General features: G+C 42.0%; 1 protein-coding gene, 1 long non-coding RNA gene and 1 pseudogene across 2 annotated transcripts; 2 read left to right on the forward strand and 1 right to left on the reverse strand.

Moving 5' to 3' along the window:
• Positions 1 to 2340: 2340 nt before the first annotated feature.
• LOC106599369 (target of EGR1 protein 1) lies at positions 2341 to 6695 on the reverse strand. Its single transcript, XM_014190568.2, has 7 exons — positions 6249 to 6695; positions 6054 to 6094; positions 5838 to 5934; positions 5599 to 5757; positions 5182 to 5441; positions 3351 to 3513; positions 2341 to 3182 (listed from the first exon to the last, which is right to left on the reverse strand). The coding sequence occupies exons 1-7, from the start codon at positions 6360 to 6362 to the stop codon at positions 2484 to 2486; spliced, it is 1533 nt and encodes a 510-aa protein (XP_014046043.2). The 5' UTR covers positions 6363 to 6695; the 3' UTR covers positions 2341 to 2483.
• A 1289-nt stretch (positions 6696 to 7984) lies between these two features.
• Positions 7985 to 12893, forward strand: LOC106599370 (selenoprotein Pb-like; annotated as a pseudogene).
• Positions 12894 to 13200: 307 nt separating this feature from the next.
• On the forward strand, positions 13201 to 16091 carry LOC106599368 (uncharacterized). Its single transcript, XR_001327432.2, has 3 exons — positions 13201 to 13588; positions 14245 to 14311; positions 15746 to 16091. It is a non-coding gene; the product is annotated as an uncharacterized lncRNA (long non-coding RNA).
• Positions 16092 to 20098: the final 4007 nt, after the last annotated feature.

A 20098-nucleotide genomic window follows, 5' to 3' on the forward strand; every position in this document is an offset into this window, starting at 1 on the left:
ATACACTCAATTAGTATTTGGCAGCATTGCCTTTAAATTGTTTAACTTGGGTCAAACATTTCAGGTAGCCTTCCACAAGCTTCCCACAATAAGTTGGGTGAATTTTGGCCCATTCGTCCTGACAGAGCTGGTGTAACTGAGTCAGGTTGTATGCCTCCTTGCTCACACATGCTTTTTCAGTTCTGCCCACAAATTTTCTATAGGATTGAGGTCAGGGCTTTGTGATGGCCACTTCAATGCCTTGACATTGTTGTCCTTAAGCCATTTTGCCACAACTTTGAAAGCATGCTTGGGGTCATTGTCCATTTGGAAGACCCATTTGCGACCAAGCTTTAACTTCCTGACTGATGTCTTGAGATATTGCTTCAATATATCCACATAATTTTCCGTCCTCATGATGCCATCTATTTTGTGAGTGCACCAGTCCGTCCTGCAGCAAAGCACCCCCACAACATGATGCTGTTTTACTATGGATAGTGATACTTTTGTACCTGTTTCCTCCAGCATCTTCACAAGGTCCTTTGCTGTTGTTCCGGGATTGATTTGCACTTTTCGCATCAAAGTACGTTCATCTCTAGGAGACAGAACGCATCTCCTTCCTGAGCGGTATGACGGCTGCGTGGTCCCATGGTGTTTATACTTGCGTACTATTGTTTGTACAAATGAATGTGGTCCCTTCGGGCGTTTTGGAAATTGCTCCAAGGATGAACCAGACTTGTGGAGGTCTACAAAAAAATTCTGAGGTCTTGGTTGATTTCTTTTGATTTTCCCATGATGTCAAGCAAAGAGGCACTGAGTTTGAAGGTAGGCCTTGAAATACATCCACAGGTACACCTCCAATTGACTCAAATGATGTCAATTAGCCTATCAAAAGCCATGCCATCATTTTCTGGAATTTTCCAAGTTGTTTAAAGGCACAGTCAATTTAGTGTATGTAAACTTCTGACCCATTGAAATTGTGATTAAGTGAAATAATCTGTCTGTAAACAATTGTTGGGAAAAGTACTTGTCATGCACAAAGTAGATATCCTAACTGACTTGCCAAAACTATAGTTTGTTAACAAGAAATTTGTTAAGTGGTTAAAAAATTCGTTTTTTAATTACTACAACCTAAGTGTATGAAAACTTCCGACTTCAATTGTACATGATATGAAAGTAACAAATCTAACACTCTTAACATGGAGAAAGGGTTGTGGTCTGAATGGAAAAACGGCATACTCACTGCCTTCCCAACATTGAGATCCCTGCCTTAACATTCATTGTGACTGGTAGTATTTTTGTACTGGATGATTGTGCGTTTCAGAAGAACAAGTCCAAACCAAGGTGTAGGGAATCGATCCTTACCTTTTTTTTAAAGGGCTAGTTAATGAGTGGTTTACAAGACTACTGAGGTCTCTTATGGAGACTAATAAAAATGTGCATTACAGAGCACTTAAACAGTAAACTTACCAGTAAAACAATAGTTTGTTTAAATGTACACCCCCACGAGCACTGGAAATGTGATCGTTTGTACGTACCTTTAACAATTTTAAATGTTTGGCAGGCCTATATTTTGGTGTGCACATTTTAAGGGTTGTTTTTCAGATGACCCTGCTTAGAAACTGCTTCAGAATCTACCAAAGTATCACATTTGTTTTCACTGGTATGTCTTTCCTCCATAATGAAAAATGTATACCTCTATGTATAGAGGAATGTGTTGAATATTTCGAGTGTGGCTTGAATATGTGATCCACCACACTTTTGTTAGTGGGTCTTATTTTGGTCAGCAGCTCTGTTGGGTATAAGCTGTACAAACAGCACTAGTTGGTGTGGATGGCTCACTCACTCGTGCTTTGGTTCATGACTCCCTTGGCACCTGTTTTGATATACTCCAGTCAGTAATTACTTTAATAAGAAATTGCACTTGAAAAGAACAATGTTAATGCATTAACCTTCTCTTGTTTATCACTACATTTCTATGCAATAAATGTAAACTGTGTCAGGATTGTTTTGCAGAGGATATATTTTGATATTTATAAAGATCAATATGACGTCTTACTGCTTTGTATGCAGTTTTTCTGGATGCGATATTGATTGTTCAATTTCTTTGTATTTTGTTATCTCCCCCCCCAGTCTTGGCTGATTTATGAACATGTATTAGCAAAAAGCTTGTTTTAATCCAAATCTGGTTTGAGTTGAACTTTGTTGAAGGAACATGTTCCCAATCGCTTAAATAAATGTTTAACTTTTGCTTCTTTCGGTGACCCTATAAACGTAGTCATACACTTTACTCATCGTTAGAAATAAGGGCTTGCCTGCCTAACCTCAGATCAAGTGGTTTTCAGGACACAAATCACCATGTTTGTCATAACCAAGGAAAAGCCTTTATTGAAACAATACTGCAATCAACAAATACTGAATGAAATTAAACTAAAATGTACAACAAAGTACATTAACTAAAAAGGCTTTTATAAACAAGGAATAGGTTTGGTTCCATTTAATGTTTACACTGTTCCCTCTACTTTGCTAACCACACCCTTCCCCCACACGACATCCATCTTGTGCAAGTGAGCCTTGAAGGACTTGGAGAATGTGCTCTTGACGATATGCATGGGGACAGACTTGCCACTGAGGTAAACCTTGTTCAGGCACTCAGGGAGCCAGGGCTCTGAGCTCGGTGGCTTACCTACTCTCTCTGTCAAAGTGGTAGCATAGGAGAAAATGTAGCCCGTCATGAATGCGTCAAACCCTGCCCGGTGGGTACCTCCCTCCAGCTTCTTCCTCTGGGACTCTTCTTTCTTTGCATCCGGTGTGGCCAGAGGCTGTGGCTCTGACACTCCATTTCTTTCCACCTCTTCTTTGTCAGTCTTCATTTCCTCATCTATAGACACAGCCTGTGGCTCTCTGACTCCGTTGCCTTCCTCCACCTTAGTCTTCATTTTCTCATCGCTCTCTGGCCCCTGTGCCTGAGCCCCATCTACCAGCTCTGTGACAGGGGGAGGTTTGGTGTCTTTGTCAGGGATCATCTGGTCCTGCTTTAACTCCATATGGGGCTGCTTGCTCTCGGGGGCACCTTCAACTTTGCCCTGAGAAGTGGTCTTTCTTTTCCTCTTCCGTTTCTTTTTCTTTTCATCGTGCTGGATTATAAGGTCAGTGTCATGTGACAAGGGACACTGTGACCCATTGGGGCACCAACCATAAGCCTGGCAAATACAGAAAACACAAGCTAAGTGGTAAACATGGTACTGATTACTGCATTACCATTAGAAAAATAGTCCATGAAATACCCCAGTGCTGATTATCCCGGCAGACATTTTAGGGATCCTTTGAAACAGAACCTAGTTTATGAGAAGTGATGTACTACTACTTACAGAAAAGCGCTGGCAGACATTGAGCAGTCCATCCGGGCTAAACCCAGCAAGACAGGGCCTATAGTCCACATAGTTACTCAGGGGGCCTGAGTAGTTGCAGAACTCCAGGAACAGATGGCGTCCACCACCACCAGCCTCAATCGACTTGCTGTTGTCCAGTTTGCTGTGAAAAAAATGACCACAAATAACTTAAACTAGCTCTTGAAATGTGGTGCATATATAGTGCAGTGGGAAAGTATTCAGACCCCTTGACTTTTTCCACATTTTGTTAGGTTATTCTGTTCATTTTACCCTTGATCCTGACTAGTCTCCCAGTCCCTGCTGCTGAAAAACATTCCCACAGCAGGATGCTGCCACCACCATGCTTCACCATAGGGATGGTGCCTGGTTTCCTCCAGATGTGACACTTGGCATTCAGGCCAGAGTTCAATCTTGGTTTCATCAGACCAGAGAATCTTTTTTCTCATGGTCAGAGTCCTTTAGGTGCCTTTTTGCAAACTAAGCGGGCTGTCATGTGCCTTTTACTGAGGAGTGGCTTCCATCTGGCCAGTCAACCATAAAGGCCTGATTGGTGGAGTGCTGTAGAAATGGTTGTCCTTCTGGAAGGTTCTCCCATCTCCACAGAGGAACTCTGTCTGAGTGGTAATCGGGTTCTTGGTCACCTCTCGGAACAAGGCCCTTCTACTCGATTGCTCAGTTTGGCCGGGCGGCCAGCTCTAGGAAGAGTCTTGGCGTTTCCAAACTTCTTCCATTTAAGAATGATGGAGGCCAGTGTTCTTGGGGACCTTCAATGCTGCAGAAATGTTTTGGTACCCTTCCCCAGATCTGTGCCTCGACACAATCCTGTCTCGGAGCTCTATGGACAATTGCTTTGACATCATGGCTTGGTTTTTGCTCTGACATGCACTGTCAAATCAAATTCTATTTTGTCACATGCACCGAATACAACCAGTGTAGACCTTACCGTGGGACCTTATAGTCAGGTGTGTGCCTTTCCATATCATGTCCAATCAATTGAATTTACCAAAAGGTGTACTCCAAGTTGTAGAAACGTCTCAAGGATGATCAATGGAAACACACCTGAGCTCAATTTCGAGTCTCATAGCAAAGGATCTGAATGTTTATGGAAATAAGATACCTGTTTTTAATACATTTGCAAACATTTCTAAAAACTTGTTTTCACTTTGTCATTATGGCATAGTGTGAGATTGATCAGGAAAACATTTAATTTAATCCATTCTAGAATAAGGCTGTAACGTAACAAAATGTGGAAGAAGTCAAGGGGTCAGGAATACTTTCAGAATGCACTGTACTAATCAAAATGTAGTGGCAAACAGCACTGATATACTACCACAGCTTTATGGTCAGATTGAATTTAGGCCTTAGTCTATCAGATCAAGCGTTAACTGGCAATAGCAGACACCTGCATAGTGGATGTTTTGGCTCAGTCAAAATCCGTGAGCAGCTGCTCTTGCAGTCATTGTCTCAAAGCCACTCCCGTTAGAAGTTCAGAACGAGAAAGTATAGGATATATAGAAATAATTACAATCAAATTGAAAAATCAGTAAATAATGCAGATTTCTATCAGCCTAATCTAGGTGTACATTACATATCAAGTCCCAGCATTCAAACTTGTAAACAAGGCTGCATGGGGATTTTTGTTAATGCGACTACGTGCAGCCAATGGCAATGTCCGCTTTAGGTATAATGCCGAGAGCCACTTGTGGATTTGTGCGCTCTAACGCATTTTCACTTCCGACATGTCAAAACAATCGCTATGCGGATGTGATTGAATAAGAGCCCTGAATATATTAGTATTTACTATACTAACCACTTCTTGTAGGCATACTCCAGGTAAGAGGCAGCAAAGCGCAGCTGATACTCTGTAGCATACTTGGTGTCATAGATCCCAGCAGGGAACATCTGGGACAAATCAGCAGTGAAAGTGCCTAGTTTATCAGGCAGTTGGGCATAGAAGCACTGATAAAGGAACACCATGTCAATCAAGCCATTGTGCAGCACCAAAGGCTTGCGAGCCCGTAGGAGTTCCACAAACAGCATCCTTATGTTCATTCCATGGGCATCCACTCCCTGGATACAAGAAAGGAATAGAACACTGGATCACTTCACCACTTAAAGGTAACAATTAGGAATAGTCCACAAAATAAAAGCTGCGGCCTAGTAGCGTTTAAATGTGTGCATTTGTCTCTGTGGATCTCAGGGATTAACAACAAAATCTTGATCTCACCCTGTCATTGCCCCTGAGATAAGGGACACCTTCAGCATATTGTTTGTTGAAGTCAAATCCATGTTGCACCAGGAACTGCACGGACTGTGGCTCAATTACGTACTCCTCACTGCAGAGCAATGTCAGGTTGTACACCTGCACAAGGTACGTATCATCATCCTGGAAATAGATAAGACATCAATTAATGTCAAACTGTATATTTAGCTTTCTGAATGTCAATGTGCAAAGGAGACCTTTACCTTGTTTTCAAGTTTCTTATAACAAGCAAACCCAAGGGAGAGAACGGAGCGTGTGCGAGCTGCATTGCATATGGCTTTGTAACGGTCCTCTATGCATCTTTAAATTAAAACAGAGACAGATCCAATGTAGCACTTGAGATTGAGATACAATAGTGAAAGTACATTACATAATGAGAAATCCAGATTAAACTTCAATTAATAAACAGCCATACTCACTCTGCCAGCAAAGCTTTTCTATTTCCAAGGCCACTCAATTCCTGAAACAAAACATGCAGACAGACATAATTACATTATTAGTGTCAATGGACCTACATAAAGGTTGTTGGGCCCATATAATTACTTATAGAAGACCATGTGCGTAGCTAGTTACTTCGGTCTACTAAACTCGCTCTAATTTGATGCGACACTTACCGTATCCAGTGCAATGAAGGAGGCCGTCTTGATGGCAAGGACCATAGTAGGCCACAGTTCTTTGAAATTATCATTCTGCACATCAATAACAGGGACTACCATGGAGGATGTCATAGCTACCTGGTTAATATTTGAGCACAACCAAAATGTTCAACGTCTGTAGCCTACCGTTAGCTAGATAGCTAAGCTAATGTTAACTAGCTAGCTGAAGACAGTGGGATCGAGTGACTAGACTTATTGAATGGCCGGGGAGCTCATTGCATGGTGTTTTCGGTTGTCCAATGAAAGCGTTCTGTTTACTAGTATACGATATTCTTCACGATGTCCCAGTTGGGAAGATCCAAATTCACGGAGAAAATGAAGCGTAGCTTAAACTGCAAATATTCTAACGTGGTCTGAATAGGCCCTCTCAGATTCCGTCAACACACAAAGGACCACAGTAGGCGTGGACCGTTTTTGTTGTTGAAAATATTTGTTTTATCTTTCTGTAATCACTTAATTTTCAATATGGGGACAATTTCGACTAAATATATATGGTGTCTTTTCTTAGTCACCATAATTCGAATTTTAATGCGTGAGATGTTGTATTTACTTCTCTTGAATAAATATTTGAAGCAGGCAGTTACTTGGATAGCGCATACCGGTGACGTCAGCAAACAACCGTTGGGGCAGGTGCGCCATTTTGGCTCAAACAGTCGGAATTTACTTTCTTTGCAATTTAATATTTTTTGGCATGCTGCGAACATCGCTTAATCTTTTTGTTAATGGTTGGGATGAGATCATGTTTCACCACATTCTGTATTTGGTGTTTTGTTTCCTATGAGAACAAGTGTAACGTTCTGGTAGCATTAGCCTCACCAAGCTACATGCTAGTTAGCTGTGTCGTTCGAATGCATTGCCAACAACACTTGCTGATGGTTAGCTTGCTAACTACATTTAGCTGTTTTGACTTGTTAGCTTGCTAGATATGGGTGGGTGCTCCGCTCCAAATTGCTCAAACTCAACAAGCATTGGGAAGCAACTGTTTCGTTTTCCAAAAGAGCCTATACGTAAGAAGAAATGGCTTGTAAACTGCAGGCGTAATTTTCTACCAACTCCACATTCCAGACTGTCAGGCAAGTTTTTAATGGGTGGCTAACATTACTGGCTAGCTAACTAGGTCCATCAGTGAACAGTTTCCTAACTCCAAATTAGGACAAAACATGTTGACAAGTTTGCCTACACATTTAATATCATAACGTTATTAGTTGATTTTTAGTGCAATTTAATGCACCAAGAGAAAATACATCGATATGTAGCCAGCCAACGTTAATCATACAGCTATGTCTTCTTGCAGGACCATTTTGAGCTGAGTCAGTTTGAAGAAATCGCCAGGTCGCCAGCAGGGGGAAAGAAGCTGAAACCAAATGCCATCCCCACTCTTTTCAATGTGCGAGATCCACCTTATCCCGTAACCCCACAGATAGTGCTACCACTCAAGCCAGAGCCAGGTAACTTAACTTTTTATTTATTTCTCAATCACATTAACATATGTGAAATTAAATATTGATAGATTACCAGATAGCACACAATTGTCAGATAGAAGCCTAATGCAAATGTTGGTCCTGTTGATCTAACACGGAACTGTTCATTCCTGATCGTAACAGTGGATCAAATGACTGAGTCAAATGTGTTGTTAATGCTCTGTCTATCTAGTGGAGAGGGATCTCAATGTGGGGGATCATGGCTACGCACGACGGCAAACAACTCTGGGCACGGAGGAAGATGATGCTGATGAACTACACAAGGCAGAGGAACGTCCCTGCATCCATTGTCAACATTACAGAACACTGCTGGAACAACAAATGCAACACACAGCCAGATTACAGAAAGAGGTGTGGTGCTAGCTATTTTTTTTTCTCAACAATTTCAAACTATTGCCTCATATTAGATAAAACAACTTTCTCCATTCAAACTTTTTCAGTGGAAGTTATTGTTATGCGCAATTATGCAATGGACCCTTCAATCTTTGTCATTAGAAGGATTTTACAGGTAAGAACAACAACATTTTGTGAAAATCTTGTAAAAGACAACACTTCAACGTGTATGTTCTCTTTTGTGTAGGTAGAGGAAATGAAAAAGCGGATGTTCAGACTGGACAGAATAGAGAGGGGCCTTCAGACATTTCTGTATGAAGACCAGATCCGCGCCCTGACACTGACCAAGCGTTCCCGGAGAGCTGTGTGGTCCCACGAGACAGTGCTGAAGGCCCGTAAGATCCGATGTGCGGTCGGTGGCAAGGGTTATGAATTCCTCCGGGAGTTAGGCTACCCCCTGCCCTCTTATAGAACTTTATGCAACCGCCTGGATAACAAAATCATGGTGACGACAGCCATGGGGTGTGATGAGCTGGCAGATCTAGGTCTAGGAATCATATCCACATGTGATAGTCCAGAGGGAGATGGGGACGATGAGGCTTTCATTGGAGTGATCTCATGAAAGAGAGATTTTAAATTAATTTATTTCAATGTGTTTCATTTTGGAAGAATGCAATGCAAAATTGCAGGACAATGTAGCAAAGACTGACTGTATGACAGCTAGTAGGCATATGTGGTGAAGAAAATGTGGAAGCATATGCACAATGGGAGATGTGTGTGTTAATGCAGGGGTGTCAAACATACAGCCCGGGGGGTTTGAGGGGGAAAAAAGTATATTTAAAAAAAATTGTTGGGGGGAACAAACTCACTATACTTTAAAATGACTACAACCAATTTTAAATTATTATAAAGGACCTTTACATTCATACAGTTTTATGACTGTCTAACTCGCTAATAAAAAAACAAACAAATGAAAGCTCGGTAGTTAGGGAGCATTGAAAATTCCAAAAATGATGGATTGAGGACTATGTTAGCAAATTTTGACGCTATATCAAATTTTCAGTGCGGCCCACCAGGCCATGATGAAGACCGGCTGTGGCTCCCAGGACAATATGAGAAACCAAGTCCAAAACCAAGAACACGTCTTGAAGGGATACTTCGGGACACAGAGACATACAAATGGTATCCACAAGTTCATCAGACTATGGGGAAGTAGATAAAGGGCATCATTGCTTTAAAGGGATACTTTAGAATTTGGCATTCTTGGTTTTGGACTTGGTTTCACATAAGTGGTTTTCAGAATGGTTTACTTATGCTAAAGAATTAGGTGTTTATTTTGGGAAGGAAACATTAGCTCCATCAAAACAATAAAGAGCAGCAGTCATCTGCCTAATGCTTTTAAGCTGCAATATCAAGCCACCTTTTTTGTGCTCAATATGGGGCCATAATTCAGAAGCTAATCATTTGCTGTATTGCAGATGGCCTTTTATTTTTATTGCTGAGAATGTTTGACAAATACTAAGGAAGAGCAGAATTCTAACCACTGTTTGCAGAGTTTTTATTTGCCCCCCCCCCCCCAATTGTCACTTATGTTAAGTGGACAAAATAGAGGAGTAGGTTGTATTTTGTCATGGGAATCAGTTTAGCTGCATTTGGAAACTGCAGTGCAGTATACAGCCTTTGGAGAACAGTGGTACCTGCATTGTATACTGGCTGCGTCCCCTGAACTCAGGCTAAATAACCTAAGGCTTATTTTGTTACAATCACTAATGGGATATTTGCTAGAAAGCAGAACCTCTTGGTGAGAGGGGGTTTGTAGACAACATACTAAAGGGGCAGGCGAGCATACCCTGATTGATCAAAACAACGGTACTGTAGAAGAACAATAAATACATATTTTAATTAGGCTGCTTGTGGCTTTATTTTTTGGGGTGTTGAAGTATTCACATTTATCACTCCAATAAAGGGTGAAACATTATTTTGCACAGGAGGCAATACCTTACTCATAGTACTGTAATGACTAGATTCTATGAAACTGATTCATGTTACAGGAACTATAGTGCATTTGGAAAGTATTCATACTCCTTCACTTTTACCACATTATGTTACGTTACAGCCTTGTTTTAAAATGGATAAAATAAAACATTTTCCTCATCAATACCCCATAATGACAAAGCGAAAACAGGTTTTTAGAAATGTTTGCAAATCTATAAAAAATTAAACAAAATACCTTATTTACAACTATTCAGACCCTTTGCTATGAGACTCGAAAGCTTAAAAACAGCAGTGTAACACTATTGGTTAGTTGTGTCAGGCAGAAGAGAGCCTCAACGAGGTCAGTCCAGTTATGTCATCCAGTCGTTTATTTTAATTGCATACTGTATTTAGCAGAGACTATAGCTATTTTCCTTGCTAGAGATGCATTCGAAGATTTGCAATGAGAATCAAATCTGAAAATGAACTTCTGACATTGCCCTCTCTCTCCTGGAACTCTTTTTAGGTGAGGTTGGGAGAAGATGATGCAGGGTCTCTTTACTCTGAGACTGTGTGCTGCTCTGCCAGGGCTCCTATGGGCATCGCCTCTGTTAGTAGAAGGGGACACTGATGCCTCCAAGATCTGCAAGCCGGCACCGCGCTGGGAGATCAAGGGCCATGGGGCCCCCATGAAGGGGCTGCTGGGAAATGTAGTCGTTCTGGCTCTACTGAAAGCCAGCTGACACTTCTGCCTCACACAGGCCTCCAAGTAAGAGAGAAGTCTTCAGAATCTGCCTGGCATAATTACCGTGGACCTACTGTAACATACTGTTATTATACCACTGTGGAAAAATCATAATGATGTGGTAATGTATTTTCAAACAAATTGATGTTGATGAAATGCTGCCCGTGATCCATTTCAGAAAGTTGTTAAGAGCAGCCTACCCAAATATACAATATCCAAATGATGATAGAATGGGGAGGAGTAAATATCGGCATCTGTATCACGTTTGCCCAATCTTTGTCCTGCTGAATAGACTAGAAGGCCTGCATGACAACCTGACAGACGCGTCTTTCCTCATTGTGAATGAGCAGGAGGTCCAGTCCTGAGCCATGTATTGTGAACTGAAGAGGAGCCCCCCCCCCCGGGCATCCCTGTCTACCAACAGGCCCAGCTATATGGAAACAAGGACGACTTCCTGGTATATGACAGGTAAGGGAATGAAACACTGCCACTACATCGCTCTCCAACCAAGGTGCAGGGATTGAGGAGCAAAAACCCTGATGAAGGCTTAGGGCCGAAATGCCTTGGTTTTACTTCAAACAATAAAGAAGCACTTTTATAAACTTCCACTGTCCTCCAAGAGTTGCTGAATAACCTCTTCACTTCAATACGACAGGTAAGAGCCATCACAGAGGGGTCCTTCTGTGGGACAGCCCAAGTCCAAATACTGTCATGTCATTTCTCAGAATTATAAATGTTCCATGAATAAGGAATGGGCTTGTATTGATTGAAGGCAACATGTCAGCACTAATCTAAAGCTTACCACTGCTCTTTGACTTTAATGGTATGAAGTGTCTGTCAGGTTTAAATGAGATATTTTCTATCTACAGAGATCTTTGTAATTGGTGTGACACCTCATTCATGTGGCCGTGGATCTCTCTCCTCTCGCTGATAGATGTGGGAGACTGACGTGCCACATAGTCCTGCCCTACAGCTTCCTCCACTACCCCAATATAGATGCAGCTGTCAGAGCCACTTACCACAAGGACATCTATGGCAACTGCACCATGAGTGAAAGCACACTTCTAAAGGGAATTACAGACATTTTCATTTCTGTCTGGCTCGTCATTAGAAAACACTGTCTGTCTGCTGTAGTGGCCCCATTGGAATAGAATGTCTAGAACAGGAACACCCCTACCTATAATGGGAACTGATTCTGAATAATAATGAGATCGCTCTGCTGCTCTCCCAGGTGATGTCTTTTTAGCTCGTACCTATTTTGTTAACTTTAGTGTGTTCTACTGTTACGCAGGAATCCAAATGGAGTTACTCAGCTGGGTGGAACAGCAGACAGCGGAACGAGTCTCTGAGCAGCGTAGGAATGGCTGTTAACGAGACAAACACTACAGTGAGGCAGATTGAAGTCGCTACTGTCAGCAACCCAGTTCCAGATGTTGTCTGAGGGGGGTGGTAACATGCCAAACATACATCACCAGCAGCATCGTCAGCACCACCACCACCATGGGTCAGACACCGATAAACAGGACTCCTATTGACATCATCTGTGTAGTTGCTGAGACGAGTAATAGTTAGCATGGTGGTGGGGGCTTGTGTCAGTGACTTGACTGTCTGATAAATAGTTTTGTGTGAATTCAGTTCGATTTTGTCTGTGCCTGTCAATTGTATCTGATAAAGCAAACCTGTACAGTAAACTGGAGTCATTTGGCCCTTGGAATACAGTCCCTACATGTGGTCGGGTGACATGTTCTACTCTCTGCTATGAAGTCTGCAGGGCAAACCTTACTGAGGTGTCTGTAGACTGATGCTGTGCTGAGGAAAACGGGACTGACAGTCACTGAACCCATGCAGGGCAGTGTGCTGGACTTCAGGGTATACTTAGGCATCCAAAATGTAGGTTCCAGGTTGTTCCATGGTCAGATACGGGTTATTCACAAGCATGTAGCCTAAGCCTACTATGTTCTATATAACTCATCTAAATGCACAATTAAAAGTATGATTATGATGATGTATGAATGTTATCAAAATAAGTTGAATATGTTCTGTTCCTATGTTCATAAAGGGTGGACTTATTTTGCTTGTCTTCAGTTACTGTCAGTGGATACAGTGAGGAAACCTAATATGAATACATCACCAGCATAAAGTGACATAAAACAGGCACCAAGGACAGACAGTGGGGAGGGGGCAGCCAGAAGTAGGGAATTCCAAATGCTGTTTGAGAAAATGGGTCTAGTCTGACCTCAAACTGAGGAACAACTCAGCTGCTCTATTACTGATGTCCCAGAGAAGAGAGGTTGGTGACCTGCATTCCCAGTTGAATGAGTCTTACCTTGCTCCTAATGATCTGTGAGCCATAGATTATAAATTAGCAGCAGGGCTACATCTCAGTGTCAGTAGTTTCACCTTTATGTCAACTAATGAATTTCCCAAATAATAGGACAATATTACTGTTCATGTTTGGGCTTTGGCCAATATCTAATCTATTCACCATTCTTTAAAACCCTTAATTTTTTTCAAGTTAAATAACCGCTCACAAGTGTGCAAGGCATTAAATAGATAGGCTAAAACACCATGCGCGGCAGATGGATGACTTTATTGCCCCGCGGGGTGATGGTACGCGATAACTCAGGTCAGATATCATCGTCATCACTGGGAGAATGGCGCGCTGGACGGCAGACAAATTCAACAATGTCCATGCCATGGTTCGGTGGTCTGCGACCTTCAGATCAGCAATTTGTGCAAACCGGTCGATGAGTGCAGGCTACGAAGTAAGTTCTATTCAGTTTGCACCGGAATATAGAGTATTAGAGCCTATAAGAAATGACTGTCGTATGACAAAATAATTTGTCATTTCTAAAGCTGTGTTAATTTTAAAATGAATGCCCCTCTAGTCTAGACTCCAGAGGTATAGCCAAGGGAAATGCCTTCATCATCACCACTATTTATGCCAACAACACCTTGTTATTTGATATAGGGCTGTGTTACTCTTCTGTGAAAGAAATCTTCATAGAAAGTGTATGTTAAATCTTTTGTAGGCGACAGGGAATTAAAACGAAAGGTTAGAGGTTGAATAAGTGGTTGTGTAAGGGATTTTCTAAATCCTCCTGAAGCAAGAAGCTAAACCTACTTTAGTTTATCCAGCCGGCCAACTGACTTGAGTAGACTATCAACAAAACGGCTGCCATGCTTCAGTGGATCTTTTATAAGTAGCTGTCAGATATTTCTGTGCAGGTTTTACAATTGTGTCCCATTCCATAATTTACCAATCTGACGTTAGATGGCAGTACTGTCTTGTGCATAGACATTTCCATACGGTATATGAGTGGTGAAATGAGGAGTCATTGAAGTTTCATTAGTCAGGATTGAGTTTATATAATGTAAATTGGTAACTGAATATAACTAATCACATAATGCATTTTTGCAGCGTTTAGGTATGGCCACAACATGGCAGAAAATCCAACTGTTCTACCAATGAGTGCTAGAGAATGGAGGTAACTAAGTCTTCTTCTGTGCTTCTAAGACCAGACACGGTGCTCACTGAAGTTCTCAGTACAATACCAATTTCTTAGACTATAGTATTGCTGTCTCTATGTCCTTCACCTGTGCCAATCACCTGCATCCTCATGTGCTACTTGCTCCTCAAATCCCCGAGCTGACAAGGTACAATCTGTCGTTCTGCCCCTGAACAGGCAGTGAACCCACGGTTCCCAGGCCGTCATTGAACATAAGAATTTGTTCTTAACTGACTTGCCTAGTTAAATAAAGGTAAAATAAAAAACTACTAGTGGGCCCCAAGCTGATGGCACAGACAGCCAGTCAACCTCAGCCTGTGCTCATCGTTTCCAACTTTGCCATGGTCTGCCTGTCTGCCTGCATGTTCTATGAGGTATGGAAACAAGGGAACGCATGGACAACTTGTAGCTATTTTACCCATCTTGGATGCTTTAGATCTATTGTACACAGTACCTATCTATATACTTGTTATATACTCTATGTGTAAATATGTGATGATGATGATTAGCTATTTTTCTACCTGTAAACGTATGGTATTGTAACATATTTTTCTTCCTTTTTTTATTTTATAATTGGATTGTTTATTTATTCACAGGTTCACAAATAATATTATAAATCAAATATAATTTTAATGGTCACATACACGTGGTTAGCAGATGTTTTTGCGAGTGTAGCGAAATGCTTGGGCTTCTAGTTCCGACTAGAAGTGCATTAATATCTAACAAGTAATCTAACAATTCCACAACAACTACCTAATACACACAAATCTAAGTAAAGGGATGGAATAAGAATATATACATATAAATATATGGATGAGCAATGACAGAGCGGCATAGGCAAGATGCAATAGATGGTATAAAATACAGTATATACATATGAGATAAGTAATGCAAGATATGTAAACATTATTAAAGTGACTAGTGATCCATTTATTAAAGTGGCCAATGATTTCAAGTCTATGTAGGCAGCAGCCTGTCTGTGTTAGTGATGGCTGTTTAACAGTCATATTATAGCTTCTTGTTCAACAGTTGCAACAAGGTTACTTAATATTGCTGCCTACAGCATGGTGTTTAAAGGTTTTGGCAATGTTTTCCACGGAAACTGCGCAGAAAAGTAGCCTATAATTAGATTTGTACTGTGCCCTTCGCCAATGAATCGCGTAATTGAAATCATACCTGTGCTATGGATCGTACATTTCTCACCCTCTTCCCAGGGAACAGTCTAAACTGGATGCTCAGGACATAAAAGTTTTCTTTATTTTTGTTGTTGTTGAGCAAATATGTATTTGTTCAGTAATTTTTGGGGTTGGGGGGGTTACAGGTACATTATCCAATTAAAACGATACGTTTATAAACATGTACTTTAACTTTAACTCAAAAGAAAAATAAAAACACTTTTTCTTTCTTCCTCAGTTCACAGCGTCATCCTGGTTGGCAAACTAGGTTATTATGTCAGCCTGTGGACTACAGCACCAGCAGCTGGTTCTCAACTACCTGGTTAAATAAAGGTGAAATAAAACATTTGCTGGTGGTTTTACTCCTCCAAAGTCATCGAGCTCAGTGATATTGTAAGTACACTTACAATAAGCAAAAAACGGTGTAAGCCGCACCACTTGGACTATATTTACATCTCTTCATTTTATGTGCTGTCTATGTGACTAATGTCTGTAAATGTAGCTAACTCCTGAGGATTTGTTTTCGGTATTTCTTGTCATATTCTTGTATAACTGTCATGATAATTAAACAAATATGACATGTCTCTTCCTGGTGTTCTTCATCCTGAGGAAGAAGAACAGTCACTTGACCTTCCTACATGTCTACCGCCACGGCACCATGATCTTGAACTGGTGGGCTGGGGTCAAGTGCGTGGCAGGAGTACGTCCCATTCACATCACTACAGCAGAGGCAGAGTTTCATTTACCCGGTGTTAGACACAGACAATAATCTCCTTTCTGTAACAGTATGACACTGCACCATCTATTTCTTGTATCTGCTTCCTGCTCGGTCTTGGTTTGAAAGAATGATTATGCTTTTCATACTTGTTCTTCTGGAGATATACAGTGCACACACCCACGCACTGAAATGCACCTGACATTTCAATGAGTCTGGAACACATGCAACGATACCCACAGTGTCCTTGGAACTGTTTCACACCCCTGCTATTTGAAAAAGACATTTGCCACGGTGAAAGCAGCGGTGATCAAACTAAACTAGCAAGGATTGGAACAGAATGGCAAAGATTAAGACAAGCTTTTGGCACTGAGATGCTCTATAATTTGTTTAAAATGGCGGTGAGTTTGCAGAAAACAGCTGGCAGTGCATCTTAGTGCAGCATTTGCCCTCTTGATTTAAAGATAGTAAACACAGCCTGGCTATTTTATTTTACATCGCGTGTCCTGACAGACAGATGGGCGGTTAGTCACACTTTGAGATTAAATCAAGACGTTGCTATTCAATTAAAGAACCCAGCTTTAGAAACAAGTTAAACAACTGACCTTGTATTAAAACAGTGAATAACTATAAACATACCACGGAATGAATAGCAAATTCTCTGGGTATTTTGTGTCTTCCTCCCTCCAGGAGGAGGGACTACATGGCCAAAAGTATGTGGACACCTGCTCGTCGAACTTCTCATTCTAAAATCATGGGCATTAATATGGAGTTGGTCCGCCCTTTGCTGCAATAACAGCCTCCACTCTTCTGGGAAGGCTGCTGTGGGGACTTGCTTCCATTCAGCCACAAGAGCATTAGTGAGATTGGGCACTGATGTTGGGCCTGGCTCACAGTCGCCGTTCCAATTCATCCCAAAGGGGTTCGATTGGGTTGAGGTCAGGCTCTATTCAGGCCAGTCAGGTTCTTCCACACTGATCTCGACAAACCATTTCTGTATGGACCTCACTTTGTCATGCTGTTTGGGGAAAGGCCCTTCCCCAAACTGTTGCCACAAAGTTGAAAGCACAGAATCGTCTAGAATGTCATTGTATGCTGTAGCGTTAAGATTTCCCTTCACTGGAACTAAGGGGCCTCGCCCAAACCATGAAAATCAGCCCCAGACTATTATTCCTCCTCCACCAAACTTTACTGTTGGCAGGTAGAGTTCTCCTGGAATCCGCCAAACCCAGATTTATCTGTCGGACTGCCAGATAGTGAAGCATGATTCATCACTCCAGAGAACGTGTTTCCACTGCTCCAGAGTCCAATGACAGTGAGCTTTACACCACTCCAGCCAACGTTTGCCATTGCGCATGGTGATCTTAGGCTTGTGTGCGGCTGCTCGGCCATCAAAACCCATTTCATGAAGCTCCAGACGAACAGTTCTTGTGCTGACGTTGCTTCCAGAGGCAGTTTGCAACTCGGTAGTGAGTGTTGCAACCGAGGAGAGGCGATTTTTACTCGCTACGCACTTCAGCACTTGGCGGTCCTGTTTTGTGAGCTTGTGTGGCCTACCACTTCGCAGCTGAGCCGTTGTTGCTCGTAGACGTTTCCACTTCACAATAACAGTGGCAGCTCTAGCAGGGCAATAATTTGATGAACTGGCTTGTTGGAAAGGTGGCATCCTATTAAGGTGCCACATTGAAAGTCACTGAGCTCTTCAGTACATGCCATTCTACTGCCAGTGTTTGTCTATGGAGATTGCATGGCGGTGTGCTCAATTTTATAGACCTGTTAGCAACGGGTGTGGCTGAAATAGCCAAATCCACTAATTTGAAGAGGTGTCCACATACACTACATGGCCAAAAGTATCTGTACTACGGGCTAGCAGCTCTAGGGCCTCACATGCAGAGATATCTTTGGTGGAAGCGCCAACTCACCTTCCTGCAGCTGGTGAGTAGAGTGGCCTTGATGCAGAGCCTCTGCTACAGTATGTCTGCCTCCCAAATGGCACCCTGTAACCTATTTTAGAGCACAAATTGTGCCCTAGGGGAATAGTGTACTATTTGTAAAAGCAGGGTTACCCAACCCTCTCCTCGTGCCTTAAAGTGCATTAACCTTCAGTGTTGTCAGGATGCTAGGCTAATTAGCCTGTGGATGATCTGGTCATTGGAAGAAGCCTTGTTAAAGGTCCAATGCAGCCATTTTTATCTCAATATCAAATAATTTCTGGGCAACAATTAAGTACCTACCTGTGATTGTTTTCAATTAAAATGGTAAAAAAATTAATAAATAATTGCTTCTTAGCAAAGAGCAATTTCTCAAGCAAGAGTTTTGCTAGGACTGTCAGTGGTTTGAGTTGGGTGGGGAACACTGAACATGAGGTTTTGAACTCTTTCTTATTGGTCTATTAACTAATTTTACAGCATGTTGATGTCACCATGGAAGGCCAAAACTCACTCCCACCAAAACAGGCTGAAATCTAGAGGCCAGTGTATTATTGATGTGCTAAGACAATAGGATAATATGTATTGAGCGTTAGTGCCAACTCATACTTTGCTTGTTAGTTTCCTGATTTGATCCTGATGTGGTTTATTGTACTCTTTCTATGGGCTCTACAACTGTATAGTTTCAATGTAGTCACACTAGAAGCCCACAGCTAAGCTTTCTTCTTATTGACACTGGTTATGTTGACACTCTATGACCCCAGCTCCACTTCCTCATAGTGACCATCTACACCAGCGCCAACCTGTTTGTTCACTGACTGTGAAACCTCTACCAGAGCTAGCTCACTAAGAACAGCAAACAGACATGAAAAGAATGCAGAGGCAAATGTTACACATTTTATGTCATTAATATTGTATTTTGTAAAAATATTGATCTATTTATTGACCAATCATGTTCAAGTAAAGCAGATCTCTATCTGCTGGACAAAAGCCTATGTTTCTGTTCCAACCTTCCCTCCCACCTGTGGGATAACAAACAAACACAGACACCCAGAGCAAGCCCTGTCCCGTTCCCTCCCAGCCCCCTTTTGGTCATCAGGGATGAAATCTCACTGGTGACTCTGCCAAATTGAAATAAACCCGAGCAGGCCTCCTGTGGCACTTAATTTGTTTTAGGAGTCGTTGGCTGGGAGGTTAGCCAATCGCCAGTCAGCAGGCAGCCTGAAACTGCCACCCTGAGCCACTCCCTCCTGGTCTCTGTTCTGTTAGGATTCCCAGTAACCCCCCTTCCTCACCCGTCACCCCCTGTCCCATCCGCCCCCCCGTTCCCCCAACATTCACGACAGTACACCAGGGGCCCAATATTAGATGCTCTATCATGACACATGGCGAGACCCAGATGCAGACACAGGAGGCAGATAGTTGGAGTCTAACAATATTTAATAATCCAATAGAGTAAGGCAAGAGAATGGTCTTGGACAGGCAAAAGGGTCAAAACCAGTTCAGAGTTCAAAAGGTACTGAAGGGCAAGCAGAATCAAGGGCAGGCAGGATGATCAGGCAGGCGGAAAAGTAGTCCATAGTCAGGCAGGGGTCAAAACCAGGAAGACTATCAAAAAGAGAATAGCAAAGGAGAATGAGAATAGCAAAGGAGAATGAGAAAAACACACTGGTTGACTTGACAAACATACAAGACGAACTGGCACAGAGAGACAGGAAACACAGGGATAAATACACTGGGGAAAATAAGCGACACTTGGAGGGGGTGGAGACAATCACAAGGACAGGTGAAACAGATCAGGGTGTGACATGCTCATCAATTGGCTTCACCGTCTTGTTGTCTTAGTTCTCTCTTTATGTAGTGTTGTGGTGTCTCTCTTGTCGTGATGTGTGTTTTGTCCTATATTTTTATTTTTAATCCCATCCCCGTCCCCGCAGGTGGCCTTTTG

The sequence above is a fragment of the Salmo salar genome, chromosome ssa03 (assembly GCF_905237065.1).
Source record: "Salmo salar chromosome ssa03, Ssal_v3.1, whole genome shotgun sequence".
NCBI classification, from domain to species: Eukaryota; Metazoa; Chordata; class Actinopteri; order Salmoniformes; family Salmonidae; genus Salmo; species Salmo salar.

Excerpts from the sequence above, each read along its gene's own strand:
- LOC106599369 (XM_014190568.2), bottom strand. The coding sequence starts at position 6,362 with ATGACATCCTCCATGGTAGTCCCTGTTATTGATGTGCAGAATGATAAT. Across the intron at positions 5,935-6,053 it reads AGAAAAGCTTTGCTGGCAGA|ATGCATAGAGGACCGTTACA; the intron begins GTGAGTATGGCT and ends TTTAATTTAAAG. Across the intron at positions 5,758-5,837 it reads ATAAGAAACTTGAAAACAAG|GATGATGATACGTACCTTGT; the intron begins GTAAAGGTCTCC and ends ATCTATTTCCAG.